At 60.3% G+C, this 12,075-nt stretch overlaps 1 protein-coding gene across 1 annotated transcript; it reads right to left on the bottom strand.

Moving 5' to 3' along the window:
- Window positions 1-2,284: 2,284 nt before the first annotated feature.
- On the bottom strand, window positions 2,285-9,275 carry KHSRP (KH-type splicing regulatory protein). The gene is given in 20 exon segments (XM_049789421.1): window positions 2,285-3,367; window positions 3,444-3,521; window positions 3,612-3,812; window positions 3,919-4,007; window positions 4,219-4,328; window positions 4,409-4,569; window positions 4,661-4,805; window positions 4,891-4,991; window positions 5,099-5,201; window positions 5,280-5,378; window positions 5,492-5,590; window positions 5,777-5,951; window positions 6,161-6,218; window positions 6,385-6,456; window positions 6,590-6,639; window positions 7,085-7,124; window positions 7,395-7,433; window positions 7,800-7,896; window positions 9,015-9,194; window positions 9,196-9,275. Coding segments are annotated over 20 exon segments (2,244 nt in total). The 5' UTR covers window positions 9,265-9,275; the 3' UTR covers window positions 2,285-3,089.
- Window positions 9,276-12,075: the final 2,800 nt, after the last annotated feature.

Genomic DNA, 12,075 nt, shown 5'->3' with positions numbered 1-12,075 from the left:
TGGTGGAGTGAGTGTGGTAGCAGGACAACCACAGAATTTCCACCCTGCACTGCTGCCTTACGCCATGCACCAGCCAGCCAGTGCTCGCCTACCATCTGCTTCACATATATAAATATAAATATAAATATAAATATAAATATATATATATATATATATGTTTTGAACCACACTCAGCGGTGCTCAGGCGTTACTCCTGGCTCTGCACTCAGATATTGCTCTTGGCAGGCTCGGGGGACCATATGGGATGATGGAGATGGGCAGCATGCAAACACCCTACCCACTGTGCTATCATTCCAGTCCCTCCTCCTTGTGGCCAGACTGTGGGCTGTGGTGTGGTTTCCCTCTGGGGTCTGTTGGGCTCCTGTAACTCCTAGGAGCAGAGGAAGAATTCAGAGTCCTCAGGACACCCCATTTGGTCCTGCGGGACTTGCACCTCCTTTTACACCTTGCACAAGGGAGGAAAGGGCAGACAAGGCCCAGGTCTCCACTGAGGCCCCAAACTTTAACCCCTCTCCACTAGATCTTAGCAGAAGCAGCCCCTGAAGTGGTCTTCATCCAGTGCTGTTCCATCACTGGGAGCCTCAAGTGAGGGGCTCAACAGGACCCCACAGGGCACAGGGAGGAGCTAGGGAGTCTGAGAATCTGCAGCAAGGTTCAGGGAGGGGCCTGAGTTGAGGGGGGAAGCTGGTGTGGGTTAGTCTCATTTCTGGGCCACACCTGGTAGATACTAGTGGGGGGTTGGGCTTCTGTTCACCCTTAATTTTAGCTTCACTGAGGTCCTTCCCTCAGGACAGTCCCAATGGGGTTGAGGTGTTGCAGGGGTCCTGAGGAGATGACAGAGGGCTCTCTTCCCAGAGCCTGGACATCCAGACCTTTGGTGTAACTTGATTCTAAGTGCTGGTACTGAGCGAGCGCTCGCCAGGACTCCCCTGGTTTGGGGGAGCCATAGGCCAAGGCAGTGCCTCCTCACACTGTGCCCTGCAGTCATGGGGACCGGCCTCACCCCAGGGGCCTTCTGCTGTTCTGCAGCTCAGAGCCTAGTTCCCCAAGGAGAGTAGGGATGGGGGGAGCCTACACCCTTGGGAACAATTGTGGGGGCCCGCCCCAGCTACAGGCTTCTTCCACAAACACAAGCAGAGCAAGCATCCAGTTTTAGACAAAAAAGCACTTTTATTGAACCAAAAAATATGGGAGGGAAGTCTGGAAAGCACAATGCGCCTGAACCATTTTCTTTCAACTGTTTTTTTTTTTTAAAGGCCCAAAAAAACTGGGAAAAAAAAAATCAACACAAAGCTTGTAATTCCCAATCACCATTGTATCAGGCTGTTACATCTAAAGAACAGACATTTGTTTCAAAACTATCGGGCAGGATGGGGAGAGGGAGAGAGGGGGGAGAGAAAAGGAGAGACACATCACCCAAGTAGACGCAGGGAGGTTTTGTTATCATTTATTTGTGAAGTTAAAAACGAGCGATAAAAAGTAAAAACTGCCATACAAGTTTTGTTTGTTTTGCTGTTTGTTTTTAGTTTCAACATCCTCTCTGAACAGATGAACCACACAGACCAGTCCTGGAAATGGGGGGACAGAGGAAGGGGTGATCGGGGACAGGAGGAGCAGGGTGGAAGCAAGAGGAGAGGAGGCAGGGGGCCTGACTGGAGGAGTGGGGTATCCCACAATGATCTACACGCCTGGTCCAAGGAATGTTCCAACTCTAACTAAAAAAAAAAAAAAAAAAAAAAAAGAAAAAGGAAAAAAAAAAGCCAAGAGTGACTTTTTCTTTTTTTCCTTTGCAAAAGTTTATTTTAAAAACATGGGATAGGGCCAGGTTGCTGGGAGGAGAAAACGAATTACTTTCCCTAGAAAGAGGCAGTTTCAGGCCAGGGCCGGGCCGGGGCTGTATAGGGATATATATGTATTTATATATATTTATATATATAAATTCATGTTTTCTTTTGCTCGTTTTTTGACTTTTAGTTTTTGGCAGAGATTCGACTCGCTATCTTCTACGGCTGGCTCGACACGAAGGATCCCAATTTTGGAAAGGAAGAAGTAAAGCACGTGAGGCAACGCTGAACGAGCGAGCCAGCGGCCCAGGACCCATGGCGGTGCGTGGGGGCGGCCCTGGCCCCTGCCCTTGACTCTCTTAGTTAGCCAAACCCACAGGGGGAGAAAAACCCATTAGGGGAAGAAAAGAAAAACCCCCACCCACCTTGAAAGCCCCCGAGAACAGAACTTAAAAAAAACCAACCCAAAACCACCAATAATCAAGATTTTCACAGATGAAGAAGTTTTCACATTCATTCGATTCATTGAGCCTGCAGAGAGGGAGAGAGAATGGGTCACTCTGGGCAGGGCGGGGGCCGGGCTGGGGAGCCCGTGGGACGCCGGGCGCTGCTGGGCAGGCCAAGTGCTCCTGGAGCTCGGCTGAGGCAGGCTGGTTCCTAGATGGAGGAGGAGGAGGAGGAGGAAGAGAAAGAAGCAGGGGCCACACAGAGAGAGGAGAGCGAGAGAGCAGTGCTCAGGGGTGAGGAAAGGGCCCTTGGTCTGCAGGCGGGCGGCTCCCAGCTCAGCGCAGCGCGTCCCATCAACAGTCGCTCGGATCACGGTGTCCCCACAACACCCCTGTGAGGTAGGTTGGAAGGTGGTGACGACCGTCACGCCCACTTCATAGACGCCAGCTGGCGGGCGAGCGGGCAGGACACGGAGGTGGGCGGGTGGGCCCGTGCGTGCCCGAGGCTCCCCGCGGCCTCACCGGAGCAGAGGTGACCCCCCGCTGGGGGCCCGCGACAGTCACCGGGCACAGGAGCCGAGATCGTGGGCTTCAAAAGAAGGGGATCAAAAGAACAAAACCCAAAAGAGTACTGCGGGGGGAGACTAGACGTTCTCGTCCCAGAGGCTGGATTCTGAGTGCACAAGCGGCTGGGCCGGCTGGCTTCACGGAGCGGCGCCCCGGGGTTCTTCCAGTCCGTCTGACAGTCCTGCCTCAGTGAGGGTCCGCGCCAGTCCAGACACGGGGTGTCCAGCGGGCCAGTGGTGCCCGCGGCCTCTTCCTTCCGCCTCTGCACCCAGCGCTCCCGGGCAGGCAGGCATCAAGGGCACACCCCGCAGGGGAAGGGGTTGCCAGCGCTCCCCACTAAGGCAGGATGGACGGTGGCGGGGGGCTGGAAGGAGAAGGGCGGGGGCGGGGGGTGGCAGTTCCCACTTGCCTGCTGCTGGCCCTGCGGCGTGGGCGGGGGCTGGGGGCCGCCGGGCCCAGGGCTCTGTCCGTAGTAGGCCGCCTGCTGCCGGTAATACTCAGCCCAGGCAGCGCTGTAGTCTGGCTGTGAGCCTGGAGGTGCGCCGGGACCCCCTCCGGTGGCCACTTGTGCTGTGGGGGAGCAGAGTGTGAGTGTGGGCTGGGGCGTGGGCAGAATGGGGCCAGTCCCCCAGGCCTGGTGGCTCACCCTGCTTCTTGTAGTACTCCTCCCAAGCCTTGGTGTAGTCCTGCTGCGGGGGCGCGCCCGGCTGCTGTGGCTGCTGACCTGGGTGGGGAACCGGGGATGCCATCAGGTCAAGCTGTGCTTCCCGAGGCCACCACTCCCCCACTGCCTTCCAGAACCCCAAATGCTCACCTATCTTTTTGTAATACTCTTCCCAGGCCTTCGTGTAGTCCGACTGGCCAGCGGGAGGCGGCTGTGGGGGCTCACCCTGGGCAGGGGGGGCAGCAGGGGCTGGCGCGGGGCCTGGCACAGGGCCAGGGGGTTGCTGGTAGTAGTGGGAGTAGTAGGCGGCCCAGGCGGCATTGGGGTCAGCGGCCGCAGCAGCAGCTTTGCCTGCAGGGGTCAGGGAGAGCTGAGCGGCAGCAGCAAGGCACAGGGCCCAGCCTGCCGCTGTGGAGGCCCGCCCCCCGCCCCTCTGGTTCTCCCCAGCTGTCCTTACTTGGGTCGTGAGGAGCTGGCGGCTGCCATTGGGGGTAGGTGTTTCCCCAGCCCTGGGGTGGGTACTGGTGAGGGGGAGGACCCCCGGCACTGTAGGACAGGAGAAAGGGAGAGTGAGCAGGGCTGACTCCAGGAGGAACTTGGAGGTCACTCATGGAATTGATTGAGACAACCACACTCCACTCCAGGGAACCTAAGCCAGTTCCCCCAAGGAAAGGCTGGTTAAGTGTGCACCTCCTTCCAAGGGCACAAAGAGCTTATGGGGGGATCCAGCCTGATCCTCGGGCACTTGAGTACTCACTGTGGGGGGGCTCCTGGCGGCCCCTGGTTGAAGGGCCCAGGGTTGAAGGGCCCCATGGGGCCAGCAGGGCCGGGTCCTCCCGGGCCTGGTCCAACAGGGCAGAGGGGACCCTGGGGAAAGGCAGAGGGTAAGAACCAAGGATGCAGGTGGCGACACTCACCCCACCCCACTCTAGCTGGCCACACCGTACCTCGATCTTCTCCTCAATGAGTTGCTTGGCATGGTCGATCTGCTGGGGTGAGCCCCGGATGACGAAGAGTTTGAAGTTGGGGTCCCCGTTGGGCGGCAGCTGCCGGGAGATCTCCACAAAGGCCCCCGTCTGCTGGTTGATGGCTTTCACGTTCTCACCACCTGTGGGCCAGAGAGGGGGTGATGGCGGGCGGGGTGGGGGGGGTGACGGTGGGTGGGGAGGCCCGCAGTGGTCAGGCTGGGCAATACTCACCCCTGCCGATGACTAGCCCGCACTTGTGGGTGGGGATGGAGAAGGTCATCTCAGCGCCAGGGGGTCCCCAGCTGCCCTGGCCCCGGCCTCGGCCCCGGCCCCCCGGGGGCATGCCAGGACCCCCAGGAGGGCCCGGGGGTCCACTCTGTAACAGAAGAGCTGCAAGTGAGGCTGGGGAAGCCAGACTGCTCACTCCCCGGCCCTCCAACAGCCCGTGCCCTCCCCCATACCCGCAGGCTCTGAAGCAGGTCATTGATGATCCTTGCTGCGTGCTCACACCGGTCCGGGGGCCCCATGATGTGTGCGATCTTTTCGGGGCCCGTCCCATCGTCTGTGGGCAGCAGGGAGGGAGGTTAAGAGACGCGGTAGCCCTTGCAGTCAGAAGGGCCGGGTGAAGCAGGCAGAGCTCAGGGCTCTGGGTGCTGCGGGAGCCCCCACCTTGCTTGAACTGAATCCGCACGCCAGCGTCGTTCTGGATCTTCTTGATCATCTCCCCGCTCCGGCCGATGACCACTCCCACAGAATGCCGTGGTACGGGCACCTGAGGGGTGAATGGAGGGTCAGCAGGGCCCCCTCTGCACTACCCTGCCTCACCCCATTCTGCTCCCCGCACACTCACATCGATGCCGCCGCCGATCCGGGAGCCGTACTCATTCCGGTCCCCGAAGCCGGCCTGGTCGCGCTCTCGGAGAATGTCCATGACCATCTCGCAGGCTTGCTGTGAACAAGAGGCCGGGTCAACAGGGGCTCCTCCCCTCCCCCTAACAGCACCCCAGGCTCCCAGCCATGTAGACAGGCCAGCATACCACCCTGGCACCCTGGGCCACCCACCTGCACTTTGTAGGGGTCCCCGATGATCCTCAGCGGCTTGTCCACATTGGTATTCTGGGACCCATCCTGAATCAGGATCATCTTCACGCCAGCACGTTCCTGTACCAAGGGGAAGAGTGGGTGAAGGGACAGAGCACCCAAAGGCTTGGGAGGAGGTGACACACCCCAAGTGCCTCACTTGGAGGAGTCCAACAGCAGGTTGTCAATGGAGAGCCCTGGCTGTTCCAAGAAGCGAGGGAGTGAGGGCGTTGCAAAAACAGGGCTTGGGGGTGTGTGTGTCCCTACCTGCAGCTGCTTGATGGTCTCCCCGCCCTTGCCGATGACCAGGCCGGCCTTGCCTGCAGGGATCATGATCTCCTGCACCGTGCCATTCTGGCCCCCGTTGGCATTGTCGTGGAACTGTCCAGGGGGGCCCCCGCGCCCCCGAGACACAATGTCATCCAGCATCATCTTGGCTTTCCTGGGAACGGCATGGATGGAGTCCAGACACTCCGTGAACCAAACTCTCGGTGGGCTTAGGGCAGCGGGGGTTTGGAGAGAAGAAAAGGGGTGTCCTGGGGCTGGGGAACCCATCCCATAAGTGAGCTGAGGACGGGGTGCAGACTGGTCGGGATACGAGACTAACCACCCACGTCCCTGGGGGCCAAAGGCATTAGAGGAGGGACTTACTGCACAGACTCGGGGGACCCTGTCAAAGACACGCTGCGCTCCGGAAGGCCACCACTGTCTGGGAAGAGAGCGGGGGACTCAGCTCAGGGTTTCTGCAGAACCCCGACAGCCCCTCCACAGTGAGGGGGGCTCCAAGTTCCTTGTACAAGGATGCCCCAAACCTGGGCCCAGCACCCATAGCAACCACTCCCCACAAGACAACCAGGGATGCTGGCAGCACCTACCTGGAGAAATCTGCACTTTGCACCCTGAATCCTGCTGGATCTTGTTGATCTGCTCGCCACCTCGGCCAATGACTAGGGAGAAGCGGGGGAAGAAGAGGGCATGGATGGAGGGGGTTGGACCTGGGCTGGTCACGCCCCCAACCCCACCCATGGGGGGGAACAGGGCACAGGACACTTCTGGGACTCCCGCGGAGACCCCACTCACTCAATCCCACCATGCCGTCTGGGACGCGGTACTCCTCCGTCACTGACGTTCTATAGAGGGACAGTGGGGCACTGAGCAGGGAGCAGAACCGGACAGACCCTGCCACCGGCGCCTTCCATCATTCCCCTTTCCGGGCCTCAGTTTCCCCACAGGGGACACACAAATGGCCTGCTCCGGGTCCATATGACCCCAGCCCTAATCCTGGGAGCTGATGAGCCACTGGGGGAGATGCCCAAGTTCTTCTCAACTCACGAACCCCCCCCCCCCCCGTTGTTTATTGTACTCAACCACACTCGCGGCCTATCAGAAAAGGTGGGTACAGAAAGATGCTTCCTACAGCCGCCCCAAGTCCCAGGCCAGGCCTACTTGCCACACCCCAAGGCCCTGCACTCAGGAATGGGGCAACCAAAGCAGCTGCCTCAACGCCCCAAGGTGTAAAGGAAAGCCAGGAAAAGGATGGAGGGGAAACTTAGGTACCCCCAAGTCTTGACTTACCTGGGGGGAGGATGGATGGGTCCTAGCTGAGAGCTGAGTGCTGCGAAGAAACGCAAAGAAAATGGGGTCGGGACCCTCTGACACCCCTGCACTCCCTGGGGTGCCCTCTCTGGGGTAAGGGCAAACTCCCCAGGCCCCCTTCTAGCAAGGCCTGAGCTGCCAGTTTGCAGAGTGGACTTGCCATGCACCCCAGGTCTGCTCCGATTCCAGGGTTTCTAGGACTCCCCATAAGGGGGGGTGTACCTGGTGTCTGAAAACACGGGAATGGGCCCCCCCTACCCCAGGCTGCCACCTCACCCAAAGGACTTACTGTCTCCCTGGGAGGCCAACTTCTTGCTCTCAGGTTGGTCTGCGGGAGACAGGGACAGGGTCAGTCCCCCACTGCAGAGCAAGAAAGCTCTTCCAAGGAAGGGGGACAGTGGTGGCACACCCAGGAGGAAACTATGGAGCACCCCCAGCCGGTCACACTGGGGACTTCTTGTGGTTAACAGGTGCTGACGGGGGTGAGGGGATGCAGGGCAGCTTCCAGGGAGGCCCGCATGCCACAGCAGCGGCCAGAAGGGGAAAGTAGTGCCAGACACCCACAAGCAGAGAGCAGCCCCTCCACTCCTCCCTCCTTTTCACTCCGAACCTGACAAGCTGGGGGAACAGAAGCTCCCAACACTCCCACCAACAGCACAGGAGCCCCCACCCTCATTCCAGAGAGGGGGGTTACCTCCGTCTTCTAACTGCCTCTTCTGACCCCCGAACCCGAAATCAGGGCTGCTGTTGTTGACGGTGCTGGCGGCATCGCCTCCGATTTTGGCTGCGATCTGGAAAGGTGGGAGCACAGGGTCAATCCCAGCACTTGCAGAAGCCCTGGGCCCACACAGGGGAAAGGCGCACAGGGCAGGGAGAACCCGGGCCCCCAGTTTTGGAACAAATCCCCGACTTAGAGATGGGGTGTGAGAAAATTAAAAAAAAAAAAAAAAAAAAAAAAAAGTTGGGTGTATCCTTGAGTCAGCCCGCTCCCTCCTCATGTGTAGCCACAGTAAGGAGGTTGTAGGCAGCACAGCCTCCCCAAAAGTGCCCAGTACCCTGATTCTGGGCACGGGGGATGAGAGAGGGGCACCAACTCCAGACAAGCACAAGTTTTGAGGCCGCTCAAAACTCTGGCCATACCTAAGACCCCCCTAGGGGGTCCACATCCCAGATACATCCTTTCCAAGCACTCCCAAGCTGGCAAAGTTGGGCCGGGTGCAGCTCTCCAACCCTCCCTTCATAACACCTGCTCCTCTGGGGGGGGGGGGCCCAGATAGAGCCTGTCCACGGGGTATCTCCCAAACAGAAGAGTTGGCGAACGGTCGCGCCCAATGGGGGGGGGGGCAAGCCCACAGATCCAAGCCCCGGAGAGGGGCCCACTGGGATCCCCAAAAGTGCAGCCACATCCTCCAGCGGGGGTCGGTCAGGAAAGGAGCGCTGTGTGTGTGTCCGTGTACATGGGGGGGGGAACCCCAATCACAATACCTTCCGTGTGGTCATCACGCCTCCAAACACTGAGTTATTTGGGGAGGGGGGACAGACACAGATACATACACACACCAGCCCCCCCAAGAAGCAATCAGAAGGGCCCCCCCATCTTGATACTCTCCTCCGAGCTTGGGGGAACAAGTAATTTCCCTCCGAGGGTGGGGGTCAGAAAGGGGGCGTAGGGGACCCCCCACCAAGCTAGGATCTGCCATGCTGGGGCGGTGGAGGCCCAGGCTGGGGGCCCCCCCCGAAGCGCCCCCTCCCCTCGGCACACTCGCAGCGCCATCGGAGGCCAAGAGGGGGTTCGCCCCGCCCACGTGACCCCCGCGCCCCCTCCCTCGGCGCGCGCACGTGACCGACCCTCCCCCCGCGTGCGCGCGCCCCCTCCCCTGCGCGCCGCCCGCCCGCCGCGGCCTCCTACCTGGCGGGCCCGCTGCACGGCGTCGGCGAAGGCGTCCTTGCGGATCCCGGGGCCGCCCCCGCCGGGAGGCTGCGAGGGGCCCCCGGACGAGCCCCCGGCGCCGGGGCCGCCCCCGGGACCCCCGCCGCCCCTGTCCGCGGCGCCCGGCGGGCCCGACGGCGGCCCTCCCCCGGCGCCCCCCCGATCCGCCACCCCCGCCGGCGGGCGGCGGCGGCCCGGACGGCGGCCCCCCCGTGCTGTAGTCGGACATGGCGCGGCTGGGCCGGGCCTGGCGCGGAGCTGCGGCTCGAGGCGGCGGCGGCGGCTCAACGCGGGAACAAGGCCTCGCTCGCTCCGCACGCCGCGGGGCACTCTGGGAAGGCGACGCGGGCGGGGGGCGAGGCCCGCCCCCTCGCCGACGGACAGCGCCGCGCGGCCAATAGGCGGGCGGCCGCCGCGCCCGGCCAGCCAATAGCGAGCGACGGCCGGCCGGCCGGCCAATCGGGGGCGAGCGCCGGAAGGGGCGGGGCGGGAGCGCGCGCGTGATGGACGGCTCCGGGAGGCAATGGCGGCCGGCGGTGGGCGGGGCGGAGCCGGCCGGCGCCAGAGCGTGGGAGGCTGGCTCTTCAACACCCCCTCCCCCGGTGAAGCCCAGGTCGAGCTCCAGAACCGCGTGCCCGCCAAGGCGGCTTCGGCACCGGCTGGGGTACTCGAGAGAGTGCAGCGAACGGGAAGGGGAAGGCCTGACTTAAAGGCTCCCTTCTCCGCCCTCTTTTGAACGGGGCTGGGCGTGTCGGGCGCGACAGCCAATGAGGACGCGCGGGAGGCGGTGCTTAGGAAGATTGGCAGCGGGCTCGGCCTATGCGCTGACGCGCTCGCGCTGTGACGCTCATCGGGTGGGACTGGCTTGCCCCGTTAACCATCATCCTTTTCCCGTTCTGGTCGTCGGCCAATGGCTGAGCGGCGGGGGCGGGCGTACGGTGACTGACGTGGCTCCCGGCGAATGGCCGTGGAGGAAACGCTGGCGCCCGGTTTTGGTGGGAGCCAATGGGAAGCACCGCTGCATTGGGGCGGGGCCGAGCGGTCCTCGTCGAAAGTGGATTGGCGGGAGGGGCGTGAATGGCAGCCGGAGTGGGCGGGGCCAGATTCAGGGTTGACGTCTGGTTCGGCTGCGGAGGCCGCCGGGCACGTGGCCTGCTTGAGGCCTGGGAGAGCCAGAGGATGCTGGGAAGGGAGGTTGGCCCCAGAGCTGGAGTTTCCTAAAGGATGCTCCAATGATGTCTTCTTCTTCCACCCACAATCTAGACACTCCATCCATCCATTTTCTCTCCTTGACCCAAGAAACGAGCTCCCCTGGCTAAGGGATCAACTTTTCTGTGATTTTCATTTTGTTTTCTTTGGGGCCACATCTGGCCTAGCTCTGCACTCAGGTATCATTCCTGGGTTGTCTAGGGGCAGGGAGGGGTAATAGAATCTGGGTGGGTCTTGTGCAAGACAAGCGCTTATCCCCTCTGTCCTATTGCTCTGGCCCTCAAGGGCCCTTAGTTTTCGTCTAGAATGTGTTCTTTAACACTCTGACCCTCGATTTGCACTCTGGGACAGAGACACCATCTCAAGTTCCTGTTGCCGTTCAAGATAAAGGGGTTCGGTGTATCCAGGTCCCACTTAGGAATCTCAGAAGCCAGAGTAGTGGGACTGCAGGGTGCATGCTTTGCCTTGCATGCAGCAGGTTCAATCCCCAGCACCCAGTAGGGTCCCCAAGTCTCTTAGTGCAGCCAGCTGTGCCCCCACCCGCCAAATCCCAGGAACCCAGCCTCCATCCTGCACCCAGTTATCCCAAGCATGTGTTGGAGGAGAAATCTTCTCTTCCTGCTCAATTCCTTCATCACTGCTTTGCCCTTGGGGCTAGGACAGACCTAATCAGGAGAGGCGTCCAATCAGGCCCCAAGGAGGGGACCCCAGGGATCTTTTTTTTGTTTTTGTTCTTGATTTTGGGTCACACAGCAGTGCTCAGAGTTACTCCTGGTTCTGTGCTCAGAAATTGCCCCCAGCAGACTCTGGGGACCTCTTCTGATGCAAAGCCCCCCCAGTATCTTCTGATTAAATCTGCCTCCTGAGGACCCAGAGCCTGGAGGAATGTTTGGGGCTAAGGAATATGGGGTCCAGCTGGTCTTTTTCTGCTCAGATTATGTCACTTAGTGTCTTGTCTGGACAGCCAGGGTCTTCTTCATGCCTCGTATCACCACACAGCTGATTCGCCTGGCTGGCACCTCCTTCAGCACGATGGGAGCCATGCCTCAGTACAAGCTTGGCCAGCCCTGCTGGGTCAGGATCCGCTGGAAGACACCCAGCATGGTGGGGTTCACGCCCTCCACAGGATCTGCAGAGACACAGTTGGCTCAGTGCTGGAGTCAGAGATAATGGGGTACAGCTGGGTGAAGTTGGACATGTAAGGGGAGGTGGGCTGGGACTGGAAAAGCAGCAGGGAGTTGAGGTTTGGGGACTGGAGTGATTGTACAGTGCGGCTGGATGCGGGTTTGAACTCCAGCATGCCATAGGGTTCCCAGAACACTGCCAGGCGTGGTTCCTGAACACCCTGAGTGGCCTAAAAACAAACAAACAAAAGGATTAAAAATAAATCAATAAAGTGGAGAGCTTTGGAGGTGCATCAATCGTTGCATTTGGATATTTTCATTTGATCAGCCCTGACCTCCAGGCCAAGAGTAGCCCCTCAAGACTGTCGGGTGTGGGCCCGGAGAGATAGCACAGCGGCGTTTGCCTTGCAAGCAGCCAATCCAGGACCAAAGGTGGTTGGTTCGAATCCTGGTGTCCCATATGGTCCCCCGTGCCTGCCAGGAGCTATTTCTGAGCAGACAGCCAGGAGTAACCCCTGAGCACCGCCGGGTGTGGCCCAAAAACCAAAAACCAAAAAAAAAAAAAAGACTGTCGGGTGTAACCCCCTAAAGTAAAGAAGAACCCAAAAGACCAGCTGAAGTCACCAGCACTTAGGAATGTCCAGCCACAGGCCATGCCAGGCTTGTGTGGTCTCGGGTCAGCCAGAAAGCCAGGATGCTGCTGGAGA

This window comes from Suncus etruscus, chromosome 15 (assembly GCF_024139225.1).
Source record: "Suncus etruscus isolate mSunEtr1 chromosome 15, mSunEtr1.pri.cur, whole genome shotgun sequence".
NCBI classification, from domain to species: domain Eukaryota; kingdom Metazoa; phylum Chordata; class Mammalia; order Eulipotyphla; family Soricidae; genus Suncus; species Suncus etruscus.
This window is presented reverse-complemented; position numbering and strand designations above follow the sequence as displayed.